At 45.9% G+C, this 21061-nt stretch overlaps 1 protein-coding gene across 1 annotated transcript; it reads right to left on the reverse strand.

Annotated features, from left to right (window-relative positions):
* Window positions 1–7280: 7280 nt before the first annotated feature.
* Window positions 7281–15412, reverse strand: NEFM (neurofilament medium chain). Its single transcript, XM_069767032.1, has 3 exons — window positions 14295–15412; window positions 13481–13605; window positions 7281–9516 (listed from the first exon to the last, which is right to left on the reverse strand). The coding sequence occupies exons 1-3, from the start codon at window positions 15330–15332 to the stop codon at window positions 7824–7826; spliced, it is 2856 nt and encodes a 951-aa protein (XP_069623133.1). The 5' UTR covers window positions 15333–15412; the 3' UTR covers window positions 7281–7823.
* Window positions 15413–21061: the final 5649 nt, after the last annotated feature.

Consider the following 21061-nt stretch of genomic DNA (forward strand, 5'->3'; position numbering starts at 1 on the left):
TTTTTTTTCTCAGCTCTGTGTTCAGTCTTTTTTTTTCCCCTAGACATTTGGGTGTTTCAGGACACAGGTGTGGACATGGATATTCAGGGTCTGTGCTCTTCAATGGATAATCTCGTTACAAATGTACAAAGGATTCAAGATACTATTGATCAGAAATCTATGTTAGAACCAAGAATTCCTATTCCTGATTTGTTTTTTGGTGATAGAACTAAGTTTCTTAATTTCAAAAATAATTGTAAGCTATTTCTGGCCTTGAAACCTCATTCTTCTGGTAATCCTATTCAACAGGTTTTGATTATTATTTCTTTTTTGCGCGGCGACCCTCAGGACTGGGCATTTTCTCTTGCGCCAGGAGACCCTGCATTGAGTAATGTCAATGCATTTTTCCTGGCGCTCGGATTACTTTACGATGAGCCTAATTCAGTGGATCAGGCTGAGAAAAATTTGCTGGCTTTGTGCCAGGGTCAGGATGATATAGAAGTATATTGTCAGAAATTTAGGAAGTGGTCAGTACTCACTCTGTGGAATGAATCTGCGCTGGCAGCTTTGTTCAGAAAGGGTCTCTCTGAGGCTCTTAAGGATGTCATGGTGGGTTTTCCTATGCCTGCTGGTTTGAATGAGTCTATGTCTTTGGCCATTCAGATCGGTCGACGCTTGCGCGAGCGTAAATCTGTGCACCATTTGGCGGTATTGTCTAAGATTAAACCTGAGCCTATGCAGTGCGATAGGACTATGACCAGAGTTGAACGGCAAGAACACAGACGTCTGAATGGTCTGTGTTTCTACTGTGGTGATTCCACTCATGCTATTTCTGATTGTCCTAAGCGCACTAAGCGGTTCGATAGGTCTGCCGTCATTGGTACTGTACAGTCCAAATTCCTTCTGTCCATTACCTTGATATGCTCTTTGTCATCGTATTCTGTCATGGCGTTTGTGGATTCAGGCGCTGCCCTGAATCTGATGGATTTGGATTATGCTAAACGTTGTGGGTTTTTCTTGGAGCCTTTGCGGTGTCCTATTCCGTTGAGAGGAATTGATGCTACACCTTTGGCCAAGAATAAACCTCAGTACTGGACCCAGCTGACCATGTGCATGGCTCCTGCACATCAGGAAGTTATTCGCTTTCTGGTGCTACATAATCTGCATGATGTGGTCGTGTTGGGGTTGCCATGGCTGCAAACCCATAACCAGTATTGGATTGGAACTCTATGTCGGTATCCAGCTGGGGTTGTCAGGGGGTACATGGTGATGTTCCATTTTTGTCTATTTCGTCATCCACTCCTTCTGAGGTCCCAGAGTTCTTGTCTGATTATCAGGATGTATTTGAAGAGCCCAAGTCCGATGCCCTACCTCCGCATAGGGATTGTGATTGTGCTATCAATTTGATTCCTGGTAGTAAATTCCCTAAAGGTCGATTATTTAATTTATCCGTGCCTGAACACGCCGCTATGCGCAGTTATGTGAAGGAATCCCTGGAGAAGGGACATATTCGCCCATCGTCATCACCACTGGGAGCAGGGTTCTTCTTTGTAGCCAAGAAGGATGGTTCGCTGAGACCGTGTATTGATTACCGCCTTCTTAATAAGATCACTGTTAAATTTCAGTATCCCTTGCCATTGTTATCTGACTTGTTTGCTCGGATTAAGGGGGCTAGTTGGTTCACTAAGATAGATCTTCGTGGTGCGTATAATCTGGTGAGAATCAGGCAAGGAGATGAATGGAAAACTGCATTTAATACGCCCGAGGGTCATTTTGAGTATCTAGTGATGCCGTTCGGACTTGCCAATGCTCCATCTGTGTTTCAGTCTTTTATACATGACATCTTCCGTGAGTATCTGGATAAATTCCTGATTGTTTACTTGGATGACATTTTGATCTTCTCAGATGATTGGGACTCTCATGTGAAGCAGGTCAGAATGGTTTTCCAGGTCCTGCGTGCTAATTCCTTGTTTGTGAAGGGATCAAAGTGTCTCTTCGGTGTGCAGAAAGTTTCATTTTTGGGGTTCATCTTTTCCCCTTCTACTATCGAGATGGATCCGGTTAAGGTCCAAGCCATCCAGGATTGGACTCAGCCGACATCTCTGAAAAGTCTACAAAAATTCCTGGGCTTTGCTAATTTTTATCGTCACTTCATCTGTAATTTTTCTAGCATTGCCAAACCATTGACCGATTTGACCAAGAAGGGTGCTGATTTGGTTAATTGGTCTTCTGCTGCTGTGGAAGCTTTTCAGGAGTTGAAGCATCGTTTTTGTTCTGCCCCTGTGTTGTGTCAACCAGATGTTTCTCTTCCGTTCCAGGTCGAGGTTGATGCTTCTGAGATTGGAGCAGGGGCGGTTTTGTCACAGAGAGGTTCTGGTTGCTCAGTGTTGAAACCATGTGCTTTCTTTTCCAGGAAGTTTTCGGCTGCTGAGCGTAATTATGATGTGGGCAACCGAGAGTTGCTGGCCATGAAGTGGGCATTCGAGGAATGGCGTCATTGGCTTGAAGGAGCTAAGCATCGCGTGGTGGTATTGACTGATCATAAGAACCTTACTTATCTCGAGTCTGCCAAGCGCTTGAATCCTAGACAGGCCCGTTGGTCGCTGTTTTTTGCCCGCTTCGATTTTGTGATTTCGTACCTTCCGGGCTCAAAAAATGTGAAGGCGGATGCTCTGTCTAGGAGTTTTGTGCCCGACTCTCCGGGTTCATCTGAGCCGGCGAGTATCCTCAAGGAAGGAGTCATTGTGTCTGCCATCTCCCCTGATTTGCGGCGAGTGTTACAAAAATTTCAGGCGAATAAACCTGATCGTTGTCCGGTGGAGAAACTGTTCGTCCCTGATAGGTGGACTAGTAAAGTTATCTCTGAACTTCATTGTTCGGTGTTGGCTGGTCATCCTGGAATCTTTGGTACCAGAGAGTTAGTGGCTAGATCCTTCTGGTGGCCATCTCTGTCACGGGATGTACGTACTTTTGTGCAGTCCTGTGGGATTTGTGCTAGGGCTAAGCCCTACTGTTCACGTGCCAGTGGGTTGCTTTTGCCCTTGCCGGTCCCAAAGAGGCCTTGGACACATATTTCGATGGATTTCATTTCTGACCTTCCCGTTTCTCAAAAGATGTCAGTCATTTGGGTGGTCTGTGATCGCTTTTCTAAAATGGTCCATCTGGTGCCCTTGGTTAAATTGCCTTCCTCCTCTGATTTGGTGCCTTTGTTCTTCCAGCATGTGGTTCGTTTGCATGGCATTCCTGAGAATATTGTTTCTGACAGAGGTTCCCAGTTTGTTTCAAGGTTTTGGCGAGCCTTTTGTGGTAGGATGGGCATTGACCTATCTTTTTCCTCGGCTTTCCATCCTCAGACTAATGGCCAGACCGAACGAACCAATCAGACCTTGGAAACATATCTGAGATGTTTTGTTTCTGCTGACCAGGATGATTGGGTGTCCTTTTTGCCGTTGGCTGAGTTCGCCCTTAATAATCGGGCCAGCTCGGCTACCTTGGTCTCTCCATTTTTCTGCAATTCTGGGTTCCATCCTCGTTTCTCTTCAGGACAGGTTGAGTCTTCGGACTGTCCTGGTGTGGATTCTGTGGTGGACAGGTTGCAGCAGATCTGGACTCAGGTAGTGGACAATTTGACCTTGTCCCAGGAGAAGGCTCAACTTTTCGCTAATCGCAGACGCCGTGTGGGTCCCCGACTTCGTGTTGGGGATCTGGTTTGGTTATCTTCTCGTCATATTCCTATGAAGGTTTCCTCTCCTAAATTTAAACCTCGTTTTATTGGTCCGTATAGGATTTCTGAGATTCTCAATCCTGTGTCTTTTCGTCTGACCCTCCCAGACTCCTTTTCCATACATAATGTATTCCATAGGTCGTTGTTGCGGAGATACGTGGCACCTATGGTTCCATCTGTTGAGCCTCCTGCCCCGGTTTTGGTGGAGGGGGAATTGGAGTATATTGTGGAGAAAATTTTGGATTCTCGTGTTTCTAGACGGAAACTCCAGTATCTGGTTAAATGGAAGGGTTATGCTCAGGAAGATAATTCCTGGGTTTTTGCCTCTGATGTCCATGCTCCAGATCTTGTTCGTGCCTTTCATGTGGCTCATCCTGGTTGGCCTGGGGGCTCTGGTGAGGGTTCGGTGACCCCTCCTCAAGGGGGGGGTACTGTTGTGAATTCTGTGGCTGAATTCACTCCTGTGGTCACAAGTGGTACTGCAGCTTCTGAGCTTCCTCCCTCAGGTGTTCTGGTGAGCTCGTTGGCTGCTTTGTTATTTAACTCCGCCTGATTCTGTCTTCCTTGCTCCTTGTCAATGTTCCAGTGTTGGATCTGAGCTTTGGATCTTTCCTGTGGCCTGCTGCTCTGCTTAGATAAGTGCTTCTTTGCTTTTGTTGCTACTTTTTCTGTCCAGCTTGTCTTTTCGTTTTGCTGGAAGCTCTGAGACGCAAAGGGTGTACCGCCGTGCCGTTAGTTCGGCACGGTGGGTCTTTTTGCCCCCTTTGCATGGTTTTTTGCTTTAGGGTTTTTTGTAGACTGCATAACACTCTTAGTGAAGAGTCTAAGTTTCGAGGTCTTAGTAAGGAGTCTAAGTTTTGAGCTCTTAATCAAGAGTCTAAGTTTTGAGTTCTTTAGTCAAGAGTCTAAGTTTCCAGCTCTTAGTGAAGAGTCTAAGTTTCCAGCTCTTAGTGAAGAGTCTAAGTTTTGAGCTCTTTAGTTAAGGGTCTAAGTTTCCAGCTCTTAGTCAAGAGTATAAGTTTTGAGCTCTTAGTCAAGAGTCTACGTTTCCAGCTCTTAGTCAAGAATCTAAGTTTTGAGCTCTTAGTCAAGAGTATAAGTTTCAAGCTCTTAGTCAAGAGTCTACATTTCCAGCTCTTAGTCAAGACTAAAGAGTCTACGTTTCGAGCTCTTAGTCAGGAGTATAAGTTTCAAGTTCTTAGTCAAGAGTCTAAGTTTCCAGCTCTTAGTCAAGAGTCTACGTTTCGAGCTCTTAGTCAGGGTAGTCAAGTGTCTAAGAACCTTAGAGCTTGAAACGCGTAGGATGAGTATTTCCTCCCTTCCCCCCCCCCCCCTCTTTTTTGATTTTTTAAGAGAATTTAATAAATTATGATTTTATAAGTTTTATTTCTGTGGCTTCTGGATACCTGTCTTTCTGAACTGTCATATCTGTTACAAAATAGCTTGAGAAGTCGGACAACCAGCTGCTGCTTTATTCATTATCTATGTGCTGCTGGATCAGTGCAGTGCCTGGCAGTGCCATAAGGAATGAATCGATTTCAGTTTAGAAATCCAAATTTGCACAAAATCCTTCAGCTGTGAACCCAGGGGTGACAACCCCTGGCCATATGCTTTATTAGGTCCCATGGACAACACAGTGGAAGGGTTTCTTGCTTAGGACCCCCTCTAATCACTAGATCAAGAAAGAGCGAGAAATGGATGTGGGCTTGAGTTAGGGAAGACGGCTCCGATTAGATGGAATAATGGACACGAGTGCATTCTGTGTACTGTGCTGTGGAATGTGTCAGCCCTACATAAATATTGAGAAATATAGACCTTTTTTTTTTTTAAAAAAAAAGCCCCTTTAAGAAGTTTCCAATTAAAGGGGCAGCATCATGATGCATTAGGAAGCTATACGTATAATTCACCTCAAGATTTCAATTACTAGCACTATCTACCTGGAGAAAATCACTTTGTGGGCTTAACTATTATAGAGATTCACCCAGCTGTACTGGAGTCATTAACGTCTTGAGCAACATTTCATTTATCACTTAATTAATTTATCTGTTCAGATGGATCAATAACTTATGATATATTCATAAGGGGCAGGATTCGACAGTAGACAAGGGGGGAGAGATCCAAATACCAATATCCATGTAAAGAGGTCTTTACCCTTAAAGGAGTTTTCCCTCTAATACACATCTATAAATGATAGATATATGATGACTGGGGTCCCACTGTTGGGAGCCCCACTAATATTGAGAATGGGGGTCCCAGAATCCTCTGAATAGAGTGGCCGTGCGCATGTTTGACCACCGATCAATCACTTCTATGGTGAAAACCCCTTTAAAGAGGACTTATTACTTCCCATAGATTTTTTTCAACCTGGTTTAAATCCCGCTGTTCTGAATCCGACGATATCTCTATTTTGTTCCTGTGGCTCACCATTCCTGGGATATGGCCCCTTCTTTCATGTATATAAATCTAGCCTTTTTAGCCAAAAGGGTGTGATTATCAATTCTATTCTGTGGGCGTTTTCCTGAATATCACACCCACTTGGCTAAAAAGACTAGATTTATGTACATGGAAGAGAGGGTAATATCTCAGGAATGGAGAGTCGTAGGAACAAAAGAAAAACAATGCCGGATTCAGGAGAACAGGGGCTTTTATACCAAGTAAAAAAAATAATTACATATATATATGTATATATATATATATATATAAATATATATATATAGTTATATATATAGTTATGGCTACTGACAAGTCCCATTTAAAGACCTCCACTTATAAAGCACTTTGATCCACCGCTGTCCTACTGTTAGTCCCCAATTATTGGGCAAATAATACATCATGATATTGTAGGTGTAGATGGTGCTTTAAAGTCCTCATGTATTGGGTAAAAAAAATGATCCTGGAGTATGAGCATACTGGGGATTTTCACATTCTCATGATGTTGCAAAGACGTAATTTTCCCAGCATACTGGGGTGAAATCTGTGTTAAAGCCACAGCACAATCTGCAGTAAAATGCACACATGGTTGCAGTTTTTTCCACCTCATGTGAACGTAGCCCTAAAAATGTAGAAGGGTGTACATCTGCGCATCCATATTGTGGTATAGGGTCTTAAGTGGATGCCCACAGCAAACCTTTTGAAAGTCATACAAAACTCAATTTTACTGAAAGGGGTTCTCCTCTATCTTTATTTTAACAGATGTAGTGGGGACATGATTTTGTGACGCTAATGCATATGTTTTACAGGTTAGTTTTCCTCAGGATTGCACTGCTCTTCTATTCTCAGCATGACCACTGATGGAGGAGCATGTGACCAGACGCGCCCACTAGCTTCCTCCAATTGAAACACATCGCACAGGGAAAAGCTGTTTTTCGATTGGAGGAGGCTGGTGGGTGTGTCTGGTGAGTTGGAGGGGAAGACTAGAACTAAAAAGTATAGGAGGGAAACCTGTAATACTTATCTATTAGTAAGTGTCCCAAAATCATGTTCCCAACTCATATGTTAAAATATGGATCGAGGGGACCATTCCTTTAAATGGCAGTCATTTTTGCAACTCCAGTTTCAATAAGACACACGTCAAGGATTTCCAATATGACCTTTTATTGAGCAAGGTTTCTGCTTTGACATAAACTGACAGCAAGTTGTGTTAACTCATTCAGGTTCTCTCATGACCTGCAGTCTATTAATTGCACCAGTGAGGTAAACATCATTATAGGTTTCTTTTATTAAGGCGAGAAAACATCCGTTTCACGGTCCCCTCCCTCCCTCTTTGTTTTTTTGGCTCAGTTGGTTCTTTTGCATATTTTTGTCTCAGGACTCTCAAGGATCTGGAATCTGTACCCGGCCCCACGACAACTTAGGAAACCCTCATCTCTGGTCTTTCTTTGACAAATCATGCAGTAAATTGTATTTTTTTTTTAGTGAATTCCCCAAGTTGTGTGGGAGGGACACATCTCTAGCTTGCATGCATTTCCCCGCCCCCGAGTATTGCACAGGTAATAGTATCTGGAGCCCCCACCCCACGAGAGAACCCCCTTCCGCTATAAGCCCATTAGAAGCTGTCACTTGACATGCACTTTATCTTATGGCTTTTCAGTCCTGCTGCTTTGCTGGAAGTGCTAGGTCTTCACTTATTGTCAGCACCTTTAACTACTGCATGTGAAGTGACTTTTTCCACCTTCTTCGTGGACACGGATTTCTCCTGGACGGTTTCTTCGTGTTCCTCCACCTTCTGGGTGACTGTCACAGACTTGGTAATGTATTTGGTTCCGTCTTCACCTTCGCTGGTGGTGGTCTCAATCTTTTTGGTGATGACAACAGTTTGCTGGCTCTTGGTGCTGTCTTTGTCCTCTGAGGGGCTGTCATCGAGACCATTGGTGACTACACCTTTGTCCTCGCTCTCTTCTTGTACATCTCCATTTACTGCAGTGTCTTCCTTCCCGTCATCCCTGGGACTGCCTTCTTCTTCTTCTTCTGCTTCTTCTTCTTTGTCTTCTTCTTTTTCTGTTCCTACAGAAGCTGCCATAGATGCAGGGATGGCCTCCTCCACACTTTCTTCTGGAGACTCTGCCTTCTCCTCCTCGGCTTCAGCCTCTTTATCCTCTCCAGATTCTTCCTCAGCTTTATCTTCCCCAGTTTCTTCCTCATCTTTGGTTTCTTCTTCTTCTCCTCCCTCTTCTTTCTCCTCATCTGTTCCTGCTTTCTCCTCTTGTTGCTCTGAGCTTTCATCTACTGCTCCCTCTTCTTCCTCTACTCCTGCCTTTTCCTCTGCTTCTTCCTCTCCCTTCTCTTCTTCATCACCACCCTCCTTCTCCTCTTCTGCTTCCTTTTCTGTTTCTTCTACTTCTACCTTCTGCACTGCTGCTTTTACCCTTACAACCTTAGTCTCCACAAAAGGCTCCTCTACTACTTCTTCCTCTTGTGTCTCCTCAGTAGCCTCTTCCTCTGCCCCTTCTGCCTCCTGCTCACCTTCTGCCTCCTCTGTGTCCCCCTCTTCTCCTTCTTCCTTTCCAGCTTCTTCTTCTGCTTCTCCCTCTCCACCTTCTACCTCTGCTTCTTCTGCTCCTTCCTCTTCTCCCTCTTTCTCTCCTTCCTCCTCTCCCTCTTTCTCTCCCTCATCTTCTTCTTCCTTCTCACCTTCCTCTTCTTCTGTCTTTCCCTCCTCTTCTTCTCCTCCTTCTCCTTCCCCCTCCTCTTCGCCTTCCTCGGCTTTCACTTCTTCCTCCTGTTCTGCTTCCTCTTCTACTGTCTCTCCTTCCTCTTCACCTTCCTCTTTTTCCCCCTCTTCTTCTACCTCTTCCTCTGTCTTATCTCCTTCCTCTTCTTCCTCGCCCTTTTCTCCCTCCTCTGCTGCTTCTTCATCCCCCTTTTCCCCTTCTTCTTCCTCTGCTTCTTCTTCTTCTTTTTCCTCTCCCTCTTCCTCTTCCTCCCCCCCAGGGGCTGCTGCCTGTACAGTAGACTCTACAGCAGCTACAATCTCCTCTTCAACCTCATCTTCTACCTCCTCCTCTTCCTCTCCCTCTCCCTTTTCCTCCTCACCTTCTTCTGCCTCTTCCTCTTCTCCCTCCATAAGCCCTGATGCAAACTCTTCTGCCATCGCAGCCAATGCTGCCTCCATATCTGACCTTTCATCTTCCACTTTGGTTTCCTCAATGATCTCCTCCACAAACTTGTGCTGCACTTTGACTCTGGGAGGCTCCGCTCGAGTTTGCTGTACTCTGGAGGTTACTGTAACAGGTCCCTGTCTGTGTGGAGCTGATGGTCCTGAAGGGAGGCTGGAGAATGAGCAGAAGCGGGTTTCTTCTCCCTCAAGGAGTTTCCTGAGGAGCAAAGAAATGAATTGTTAAAACTACTACTTAAAGGGAAGGGGGTGTTGACTACTCAAACTAACATGGCTGTATAGGTCTTGGAACAACAATAAAAATGATACCCATTTTGTGGCACTCCTATGTGCCAGTGCTGAGATATTGAGCCATGAAGACACAAGGGAAGTGCATTTAGGGTGTGTCGGTTACTCCGAGTGCATTGACACGCCCCCAATGCACTTCCAGGCTAATTTACAAGTGTCTTTAAAGCTTGTTTGCTCAGCACTGGCAAAGGACCACTCCATATAAAACAGATCACCTGTTTATTCACGCCCCCTCGTGATTTACGTAATTCTGCTGGGATTTTAATAGAATCTTTTTTACATCCCTTACGCCAGTTACATTAAGTATTTTAAACATTGTCCCTTATTTGACAAGGGGGTGTGGCTTTCAGTGGAAAGGGGAATAGCCAAGTGAAGGGGCATGGCTTAAAATGAGTCAATGTGTGCTGAAAATTCAGGTGTAGATTTTTGGGCCCAAAGTAAGTCAACAGAAAAGTGATGTAAAGTTAGACAAAAGTGTCTAAATATACACCAACTTTATCCTCTTGCGTGAGCCACTATAATGTTTCATGCATCTGAAGACTGTGTAGGCTAACGTTAGACTGTGTAGGATTAGGAAATGTATCCCACTGTCACTATCTTTATCTAAAATGGTCTTTAACCCTTAAATAGTGTAAAGGGTTAAAAAAAGTAATAAATTCCTTTCCGGAGATATTGGCCATTTTATTTAGTGCTAATTTTTAGGGTTTTTGCAAGGAGGTGTGGCTTACAGGATCCTCTGGGGCGTGTCTTTAGGCTGCTCTGCATTCATACCTTGTTAGCCACACCCACATTATAAAGAGCATAAAACTTATCACTAAATGAATAGGTCGATATCTCTGGAACCGTATGGCGGATTAAAAAAATGCAAATAACTCAGGGGAGCAGTGGGAATAAAATAAGAGTAAAAAATTGCCACTTTTAACGTAGTGATGGTGACAGGTCCTCTTTAACGACTAGACGTGTCAGGAGATTAATAGACTTTCAACACTTACTATTTATTTCACTTAACATAAATCAATAGAAATTCATATTACAAATGTAGCAGAGCTGAGTCTTTCATTAGCTGACTAAAGAGTGAAGATAGGTCAGAGATAACACACTTGGGGGAAGACATATCGAGCTAAATGTGCCAGAATTCTGGCATAATTTGTGCCCCCAAAAATTGTCTTTCGTGACTTGTGCCATATTTATGATGTGTTTAAGACACATTTATGACTTTGTTTTAGGGGCATGGCCTCCATAGGTATGGGTAAAAGAAAAATAGAGGGTTAGGGGCATGGCCCCCATGGGTGTGGGTAAAAGAAAAATAGAGAGTTAGGGGCATGGCCTCCATGGGTGTGGGTAAAAGAAAAATAGAGGGCTAGGGGCACGGCCTCCATGGGTGTAAGTAAAGGAAAAATAGAGGGTTAGGGGCACGGCCTCCATGGGTGTGGGTAAAAGAAAAATAGAGGGTTAGGGGCACGGCCTCCATGGGTGTGGGTAAAAGAAAAATAGAGGGTTAGGGGCACGGCCTCCATGGGTGTGGGTAAAAGAAAAATAGAGGGTTAGGGGCACAGCCTCCATGGGTGTGGGTAAAAGAAAAATAGAGGGTTAGGGGCACGGCCTCCATGGGTGTGGGTAAAAGAAAAATAGAGGATTAGGGGCACTGCCTCCATGGGTGTGGGTAAAAGACAAATAGAGATTTAGGGGCACGGCCTCCGTGGGTGTAGGTAAAAGAAAAATAGAGGGTTAGGGGCATGGCCTCGATGGGTGTGGGTAAATGAAAAATAGAGAGTTAGGGGCACGGCCTCCATGGGTGTGGGTAAAAGAAAAATAGAGGGTTAGGGGCACGACCTCCATGGGTGTGGGTAAAAGAAAAATAGAGGGATAGGGGCACGGCCTCCATGGGTGTAGGTAAAAGAAAAACAGAGGGTTAGAGGCACGGCCTCCATGGGTGTGGGTAAAAGAAAAATAGAGGGTTAGGGGCACGGACTCCATGCGTGTGGGTAAAAGAAAAATAGAGGGTTAGGGGCACGGCCTCCATGGGTGTGGGTAAAAGAAAAATAGAGGGTTAGGGGCACGGCCTCCATGGGTGTGGGTAAAAGAAAAATAGAGGGTTAGGGGCACGGCCTCCATGGGTGTGGGTAAAAGAAAAATAAAGGGTTAGGGGCACGGCCTCCATGGGTGTGGGTTAAAGAAAAATAGAGGGATAGGGGCACGGCCTCCATGAATGTAGGTAAAAGAAAAACAGAGGGTTAGAGGCACAGCCTCCATGGGTGTGGGTAAAAGAAAAATAGAGAATTAGGGGCACGGCCTCCATGGGTGTGGGTAAAAGAAAAATAGAGGGTTGGGGGCACGGCCTCCACGGGTGTGGGTAAAAGAAAAATACAGGGTTAGGGGCACAGCCTCCATGGGTATGGTTGAAATAAAAATGTAAGGTGTAAACTTAGACTAGACAGTCTAAAAATTAGATTTGTTTATCAAAATGCACGAACCACTGCAATTTTAAGACTGTCTAGTCCAAGTTTGCCCTTTCTAAGAATTCATTTTTACAGCATTTTGTGTCCCCATGCTAATTCTGTCTACCCCTAAAAGAAGGTGTTGAAACTCTTTACCTCCATTTTCACAAAAATATAGGTACCCTAATTTGTTGGAAAAATGGTATTATATATTTTTTGGAACATTTGATCTCTCGTGGCAAGAACATGGCATCTGGGCTCAGATTTTTCCACTTTTTAATTTTTTTTTATATCGGTATCCTTATTGCATGCTATGCTAATACTGGGACATTACTGGTCTATTGGGATCTGTTGGGATCTGTTTCAGAGTTTCTAGCTTTAACCCTATTTCATGGTGTGATGATACTGGAGTGTTAGGTTCATATTTATCTATTTTTCAGACTTTCTTGCTAGATCCTTATTGCATGCTATGCTAATACTGGGATATTACTGGTTTATTGGACTCATATGTTACTGGTTTATTGAGCTCATGTGTTTCAGAGTTTCTAGCATTATCCCTATTTCATGATGTGATGATACTGGAGTGTTAGGTTCATAGTTTTCTATTTTTCAGACTTTCTTGCTACATCCTTTTTGCATGCTATGCTATTACTGGGATATTACTGATTTATTGGGATCATGTGTTACTGATTTATTGGGCTCATACGTTTCAGAGTTTCTAGCATTAACCCTATTCATGATGTGATGATAATTGGAGTGTTAGGTTCATAGTTTTCTATTTTTCAGACTTTCTTGCTACATCCTTTTTGCATGCTATGCTATTACTGGGATATTACTGGTTTATTGGGATCATGTGTTACTGATTTATTGGGCTCATAAGTTTCAGAGTGTCTAGCATTAACCCTATTCATGATGGGTTGATACTGGAGTGTTGGGTTCATATTTATCTATTTTTCAGACTTTCTTGCTAGATCCTTATTACATGCTATTCTAATACTGGGATATTACTGGTTTATTGGACTCATATGTTACTGGTTTATTGAGCTCATATGTTTCAGAGTTTCTAGCAATAACTCTATTTCATGCTATGATGATACTGGTGTGTTGGGCTCATATTTTTCTGACTTTTGTGCTATAGCCTTTTTGCATGCTATTCTAATACTGGGATATTACTGGTTCATTGGACTCATATGTTACTGGTTTATTGAGCTCATGTGTTTCAGAGTTTCTAGCATTAACCCTATGTCATGGTGTGATGATTCTGGTGTATTGAACATATATTTTTCGGACTTTCTGGCAATGTCCCTATTGCACGCTGCATGATTGGATGTCCTTGCTTCCAGTTTCCCTCCCACTCTCTTGGATGTGAAAGTTTTCTCATCCTGCTGCTGCAGTCTCTGCAGTGCTATTAATATTCTGCTGGCTCTGCCCTTGTACCTGTATGCAGCAATTTCTATATCCAGAGCCATTTTGACATTGAGAAGATCTTGGTATTCTCTCAGGTGACGGGACATCTCCCATTTCGTTCCTCGCAGCTCGTTGTCCAGCTGTTGGATGGTTTCCTACAGAAGGAATAAAACCCATGGAATTAAGACTCAGGAGAGGATTATTTTGCGCTGATCTGTCGTACGACCTACAGTGACATCTATCTGGTCCTGTGGTCACATTGCAGCAGCTGTAGACCCAGGCACTGTCATATTGCACCACGCACGGAGCCACACCTCCTGGATTAGACCCCTAATTGCACAAACTCACTGCAGCAAAATCTAAACAGGGCACTTATTTATTCTGTCCCACTAGGATACATATCACGGAGACCCTCCACACCCCCACCCCATACCTACAGACATGCATTGTCATTGCACCACACCCTCCACAAGCAGCAGCCACACTGCGTCACACTACCCCCCCACAAGGAATCACACTAACTGCACCACACCCCCTACACGTGTTACTGCAGAACTTGCAAACCCATTGCCAAAACTATGTCACCCTCATCACATTGGACACACCCATAGGGAATCCCACCCGGGACCCTGGAGGGATCTGTGCATCTGATGAGTACAAGGTGAGTGGTTGTTACCTTAATCTATGGAGATGACCATGTTACAGGTTCATATAGTTGAGACATTTATCTGTAGATCCAGTAACGTGATGTTAATATTAATATGTGCCACCACCATAGATATCACCATGGACAGCTCCATTCTATAGCCCCAATTCCCAATTTCTGGTAAACGGTTTCACTTACCTGGTAACTGGTCAAGTCATTGTTGTGTCTCTCCTCGATATCATTCAACTGTCTCTCCAGTGACTCTTTGGTTCCTTTTACGGACTCCAGCTCTACAGTTTTGCTGTGTAGTTGCCTTCTGTATTCGGCTAGCTCCTCTTTGGCAGATCTGATCGCTTCTTTGTTCTGTTCTGCAGCTTCTGTTAGCTTGGCATACCTATTTTTAAAGACCTCCTCTGTCTGGACCATGTTGTTGTTGGAGTGACCCTCTAGCTGAGATCGGATTTCCCTTAAGGCAGAGGCCAAATCTGTCTTCTGGAAGTCCTTCCTCTCTACAGTGATGTGGGAGGCCTGGATTTGGGCTAGCAGCTCACCGACTTCTTCTTCATGGTTGTTTTTGAGGAAGGCAATCTCTTCTTGCAGAGACTGGACCTTCTTGTCCAACTCCACCTTTATCAAGGACGTGTCATCGATGTCCTTCTTCATCGCCCTGATAGTGGCCTCTGCGTCGTCCCTAATCCTGAGCTCTTCTTCATACCTGTCTTTCAGCCTCTGGAGGTCTTCCTCAAGGTGTTCAGAGTCTAAAAGAACCTGCGCCTTGTCATGGTTGACATGTTCCAAGTTAGACCTCAACTCTCTCAGCTCTTGTTCGTAGATCTCACCCAACTGGCTGTATCCGCTCTGCTTTTGCCTTAGGGCCTGAATTTCTGCTTCAATTTCCTTGTTCTGTTGCTCCAGGTAGTGGACTTTTTCGATGTAACCAGCAAAACGATCATTGAGTCCTTGTAGTTGCTCCTTTTCGCTCGATCGTACTTGCTTGAAGTCTCCATTGTAGCCGGATGACTGACTAAGATCCAAACTGTCACTGGAGCTGAACCCTCTGGGCGCTGCTAGGTTGCTCCTCTTATAGGAGGAGGAGATGGTGCTAGGGGTGCTTCTGGACCAGCTTTGAGACCTGAAACCGCTGGATGGGGAACTGCTTGTCCTTGAATAGCTGGTCCTGATCTCCGCCATCCTCCTATAAGAGGGGCTACCTAATGTTTCCAGAGAGTAGCTCATGCTGGAAGACTTTCTAGTGTGTGTGTGGCTCACAGCGCAGGATTTGCTCTCGCCTGCTCTTTATATATCCAGGGAAGATCAGCTAACACGGCAGGAACCGGCTCTCTGCTCCCTGATTGATCTGCTGTAGGGTGGGAGTGGTGCTTCTGGCCCTACACGTGGGGCGAGCTTTCCTTGCTTTAATGTGCTGCCTACCCCTCCCCCCTTTCAGTGTGCAGCAGAGAGCTGTTCTGGAAGGTGCTCAGAGGAAGAAATCTTCAATCCAGCCGTTCAACAACCAGAGGGAACCAAAGAATTGCCATTACTATTCATAGGGGCGCTATCTCCTCGTACAATCCGTGCCGTTAAACGTTTAGCGGTCATATACTTTTATATGCACATTGCATATTGACTAGCATACGGGTAGATGAATATTCCATATATTTCTGTAAGCAAATCTGCAAACACTGTCTGTCCCTACTGTACTGCGTGATCCAGACTCAACATGACTGTTTGCATGCTGCCCTTGTCATAGTCAATGACAGGGTTCAGCACCACGGACAGCGGCTACTGAAAACTGCATTGTCTGAGCATTGCAGGGGTCCTTCAGTGCAATCTGTTACACATGGCAGCTATTGATCTGAAACCACTGCAGCACATTCACCGACATTCCTAAAATGAGCAGTGGGGGTCCTCAACAGAGATGTCATAGGTATAAATCTGTGTTCTTCTGTACCCCACCCATGTGCTGTCACTCAGAACACCGGAGTCATGAAGCCATGTGTTCTTCTGTACTCCACCCATGTGCAGTCACTCAGTACACCGGTGTCATGAAGCCATGTGTTCTTCTGTACCTCACCCATGTGCAGTCACTCAGTACACCGGTGTCATGAAGCCATGTGTTCTTCTGTACCCCACCCATGTGCAGTCACTCAGTACACCGGTGTCATGAAGCCATGTGTTCTTCTGTACCCCACCCATGTGCAGTCACTCAGTACAGCGGTGTCATGAAGCCATGTGTTCTTCTGTACCCCACCCATGTGCAGTCACTCAGTACAGCGGTGTCATGAAGCCATGTGTTCTTCTGTACCCCACCCATGTGCAGTCACTCAGTACACCGGTGTCATGAAGTCATGTGTTCTTCTGTACCCCACCCATGTGCAGTCACTCAGTACACCGGTGTCATGAAGCCATGTGTTCTTCTGTACCCCACCCATGTGCAGTCACTCAGTACAGCGGTGTCATGAAGTCATGTGTTCTTCTGTACCCCACCCATGTGCAGTCACTCAGTACACCGGTGTCATGAAGTCATGTGTTCTTCTGTACCCCACCCATGTGCAGTCACTCAGTACACCGGTGTCATGAAGCCATGTGTTCTTCTGTACCCCACCCATGTGCAGTCACTCAGTACAGCGGTGTCATGAAGCCATGTGTTCTTCTGTACCCCCACCCATGTGCAGTCACTCAGAGCACCGGTGTCATGAAGTCATGTGTTCTTCTGTACCCCACCCATGTGCAGTCACTCAGTACACCGGTGTCATGAAGCCATGTGTTCTTCTGTACCCCCACCCATGTGCAGTCACTCAGTACACCGGTGTCATGAAGCCATGTGTTCTTCTGTACCCCCACCCATGTGCAGTCACTCAGTACAGCGGTGCCATGAACCATGTGTTCTTCTGTACCCCACCCATGTGCAGTCACTCAGTACACCGGTGTCATGAAGCCATGTGTTCTTCTGTACCCCACCCATGTGCAGTCACTCAGTACACCGGTGTCATGAAGCCATGTGTTCTTCTGTCCACCACCCATGTGCAGTCACTCAGTACACCGGTGTCATGAACCATGTGTTCTTCTGTACCCCACCCATGTGCAGTCACTCAGTACACCGGTGTCATGAAGCCATGTGTTCTTCTGTACCCCCACCCATGTGCAGTCACTCAGTACAACGGTGTCATGAACCATGTGTTCTTCTGTACCCCACCCATGTGTAGTCACTCAGTACAGCGGTGTCATGAAGCCATGTGTTCTTCTGTACCCCCACCCATGTGTAGTCAGTCAGTACACCAGTGTCATGAAGCCATGTGTTCTTCTGTACCCCACCCATGTGCAGTCACTCAGTACACCGGTGTCATGAAGCCACGTGTTCTTCTGTACCCCACCCATGTGCAGTCACTCAGTACAGCGGTGTCATGAAGCCATGTGTTCTTCTGTACCCCCACCCATGTGCAGTCACTCAGTACACCGGTGTCATGAAGCCATGTGTTCTTCTGTACCCCCACCCATGTGTAGTCAGTCAGTACACCAGTGTCATGAAGCCATGTGTTCTTCTGTACCCCCACCCATGTGTAGTCAGTCAGTACAGCGGTGTCATGAAGCCATGTGTTCTTCTGTACCCCCACCCATGTGTAGTCACTCAGTACACCGGTGTCATGAAGCCATGTGTTCTTCTGTACCCCACCCATGTGCAGTCACTGAGTACACCGGTGTCATGAAGCCACGTGTTCTTCTGTACCCCACCCATGTGCAGTCACTCAGTACAGCGGTGTCATGAACCATGTGTTCTTCTGTACCCCACCCATGTGCAGTCACTCAGTACACCGGAGTCATGAAGCCATGTGTTCTTCTGTACCCCACCCATGTGCAGTCACTCAGTACACCGGTGTCATGAAGCCATGTGTTCTTCTGTACCCCCACCCATGTGCAGTCACTCAGTGCACCGGTGTCATAAAGCCATGTGTTCTTCTGTACCCCACCCATGTGCAGTCACTCAGTACACCGGTGTCATGAAGCCATGTGTTCTTCTGTACCCCACCCATGTGCAGTCACTCAGTACACCGGTGGCATGAAGCCATGTGTTCTTCTGTACCCCCACCCATGTGCAGTCACTCAGTACACCGGAGTCATGAAGCCATGTGTTCTTCTGTACCCCCACCCATGTGCAGTCACTCAGTACACCGGTGTCATGAAGCCATGTGTTCTTCTGTACCCCACCCATGTGCAGTCACTCAGTACACCGGTGTCATGAAGTCATGTGTTCTTCTGTACCCCACCCATGTGCAGTCACTCAGTACACCGGTGTCATGAAGCCATGTGTTCTTCTGTACCCCCACCCATGTGCAGTCACTCAGTACACCGGTGTCATGAAGCCATGTGTTCTTCTGTACCCCCACCCATGTGCAGTCACTGAGTACACCGGTGTCATGAAGCCATGTGTTCTTCTGTACCCCACCCATGTGCAGTCACTCAGTGCACCGGTGTCATGAAGCCATGTGTTCTTCTGTACCCCCACCCATGTGCAGTCACTCAGTACACCGGTGTCATGAAGCCATGTGTTCTTCTGTACCCCACCCATGTGCAGTCACTCAGTACACCGGTGTCATGAAGCCATGTGTTTTTCTGTACCCCCACCCATGTGCAGTCACCCAGTACACCGGTGTCATGAAGCCATGTGTTCTTCTGTACCCCCACCCATGTGCAGTCACTGAGTACACCGGTGTCATGAAGCCATGTGTTCTTCTGTACCCCACCCATGTGCAGTCACTCAGTACACCGGTGTCATGAAGTCATGTGTTCTTCTGTACCCCACCCATGTGCAGTCACTCAGTACACCGGTGTCATGAAGCCATGTGTTCTTCTGTACCCCACCCATGTGCAGTCACTCAGTACACCGGTGTCATGAAGTCATGTGTTCTTCTGTACCCCCACCCATGTGTAGTCACTCAGTACACCGGTGTCATGAAGCCATGTGTTCTTCTGTACCCCCACCCATGTGCAGTCACTCAGTACACCGGTGTCATGAAGCCATGTGTTCTTCTGTACCCCACCCATGTGCAGTCACTCAGTACACCGGTGTCATGAAGCCATGTGTTCTTCTGTACCCCCACCCATGTGCAGTCACTCAGTACACCGGTGTCATGAAGCCATGTGTTCTTCTGTACCCCCACCCATGTGCAGTCACTCAGTACACCTGTGTCATGAACCATGTGTTTTTCTGTACCCCACCCATGTGCAGTCACTCAGTGCAGCGGTGTCATGAAGCCATGTGTTCTTCTGTACCCCCACCCATGTGCAGTCACTCAGTGCACCGGTGTCATGAACCATGTGTTTTTCTGTACCCCACCCATGTGCAGTCACTCAGTGCACCGGTGTCATGAAGCCATGTGTTCTTCTGTACCCCACCCATGTGCAATCACTCAGTACACCGGTGTCATGAAGCCATGTGTTCTTCTGTACCCCACCCATGTGCCGTCACTCAGAGCACCGGTGTCATGAAGCCATGTGTTCTTCTGTACCCCCACCCATGTGCAGTCACTTAGTACAGCGGTGTCATGAAGCCATGTGTTCTTCTGTACCCCACCCATGTGCAGTCACTCAGTGCAGCGGTGTCATGAAGCCATGTGTTCTTCTGTACCCCCACCCATGTGCAGTCACTCAGTGCACCGGTGTCATGAACCATGTGTTTTTCTGTACCCCACCCATGTGCAGTCACTCAGTGCACCGGTGTCATGAAGCCATGTGTTCTTCTGTACCCCACCCATGTGCAATCACTCAGTACACCGGTGTCATGAAGCCATGCGTTCTTCTGTACCCCACCCATGTGCCGTCACTCAGAGCACCGGTGTCATGAAGCCATGTGTTCTTCTGTACCCCACCCATGTGCAGTCACTTAGTACAGCGGTGTCATGAAGCCATGTGTTCTTCTGTACCCCACCCATGTGCAGTCACTCAGTACACCGGTGTCATGAACCATGTGTTTTTCTGTACCCCACCCATGTGCAGTCACTCAGTGCAGCGGTGTCATGAAGCCATGTGTTCTTCTGTACCCCACCCATGTGCAGTCACTCAGTGCACCGGTGTCATGAAGCCATGTGTTTTTCTGTACCCCACCCATGTGCAGTCACTCAGTGCACCGGTGTCATGAAGCCATGTGTTCTTCTGTACCCCACCCATGTGCAGTCACTCAGTACACCGGTGTCATGAAGCCATGTGTTCTTCTGTACCTCCACCTCCACCGCCAATATTCAAAAAGGGCTCTAAAAGTGAACCTGGAAATTATAGGCCAGTAAGTCTAACCTCTATTGTTGGTAAAATATTTGAAGGGTTTCTGAGGGATGTTATTCTGGATTATCTCAATGAGAATAACTGTGTAACTCCATATCAGCATGGGTTTATGAGAAATCGCTCCTGTCAAACCAATCTAATCAGTTTTTATGAAGAGGTAAGCTATAGGCTGGACCACGGTGAGTCATTGGACGTGGTATATCTCGATTTTTCCAAAGCGTTTGATACCGTGCCGCACAAGAGGTTGGTACACAAAATGAGAATGCTTGGTCTGGGGGAAAATGTGTGTAAATGGGTTAGTAACTGGCTTAGTGATAGAAAGCAGAGGGTGGTTATAAATGGTATAGTCTCTAACTGGGTCGCTGTGACCAGTGGGCTACCGCAGGGGTCAGTATTGGGACCTGTTCTCTTCAACATATTCATTAATGATCTGGTAGAAGATTTACACAGTAAAATATCGATTTTTGCAGATGATACAAAACTATGTAAAGCAGTCAATACAAGAGAAGATAGTATTCTGCTACAGATGGATCTAGATAAGTTGGAAACTTGGGCTGAAAGGTGGCAGATGAGGTTTAACAATGATAAATGTAAGGTTATACACATGGGAAGAAGGAATCAATATCACCATTACACACTGAATGGGAAACCACTGGGTAAATCTGACAGGGAGAAGGACTTGGGGATCC

This window comes from Ranitomeya imitator, chromosome 4, assembly GCF_032444005.1.
Source record: "Ranitomeya imitator isolate aRanImi1 chromosome 4, aRanImi1.pri, whole genome shotgun sequence".
In the NCBI taxonomy this organism is placed as follows: Eukaryota; Metazoa; Chordata; class Amphibia; order Anura; family Dendrobatidae; genus Ranitomeya; species Ranitomeya imitator.

What these genes read in the sequence shown, in the direction of transcription:
- NEFM (XM_069767032.1), bottom strand. Translation starts at nt 15,332, where the DNA reads ATGAGCTACTCTCTGGAAACATTAGGTAGCCCCTCTTATAGGAGGATG. An exon ending in ATGACTTGACCAGTTACCAG is followed by an intron (nt 13,606 to 14,294) that starts GTAAGTGAAACC and finishes TTCCTTCTGTAG; the next exon opens with GAAACCATCCAACAGCTGGA. An exon ending in ATAGAAATTGCTGCATACAG is followed by an intron (nt 9,517 to 13,480) that starts GTACAAGGGCAG and finishes TTTGCTCCTCAG; the next exon opens with GAAACTCCTTGAGGGAGAAG.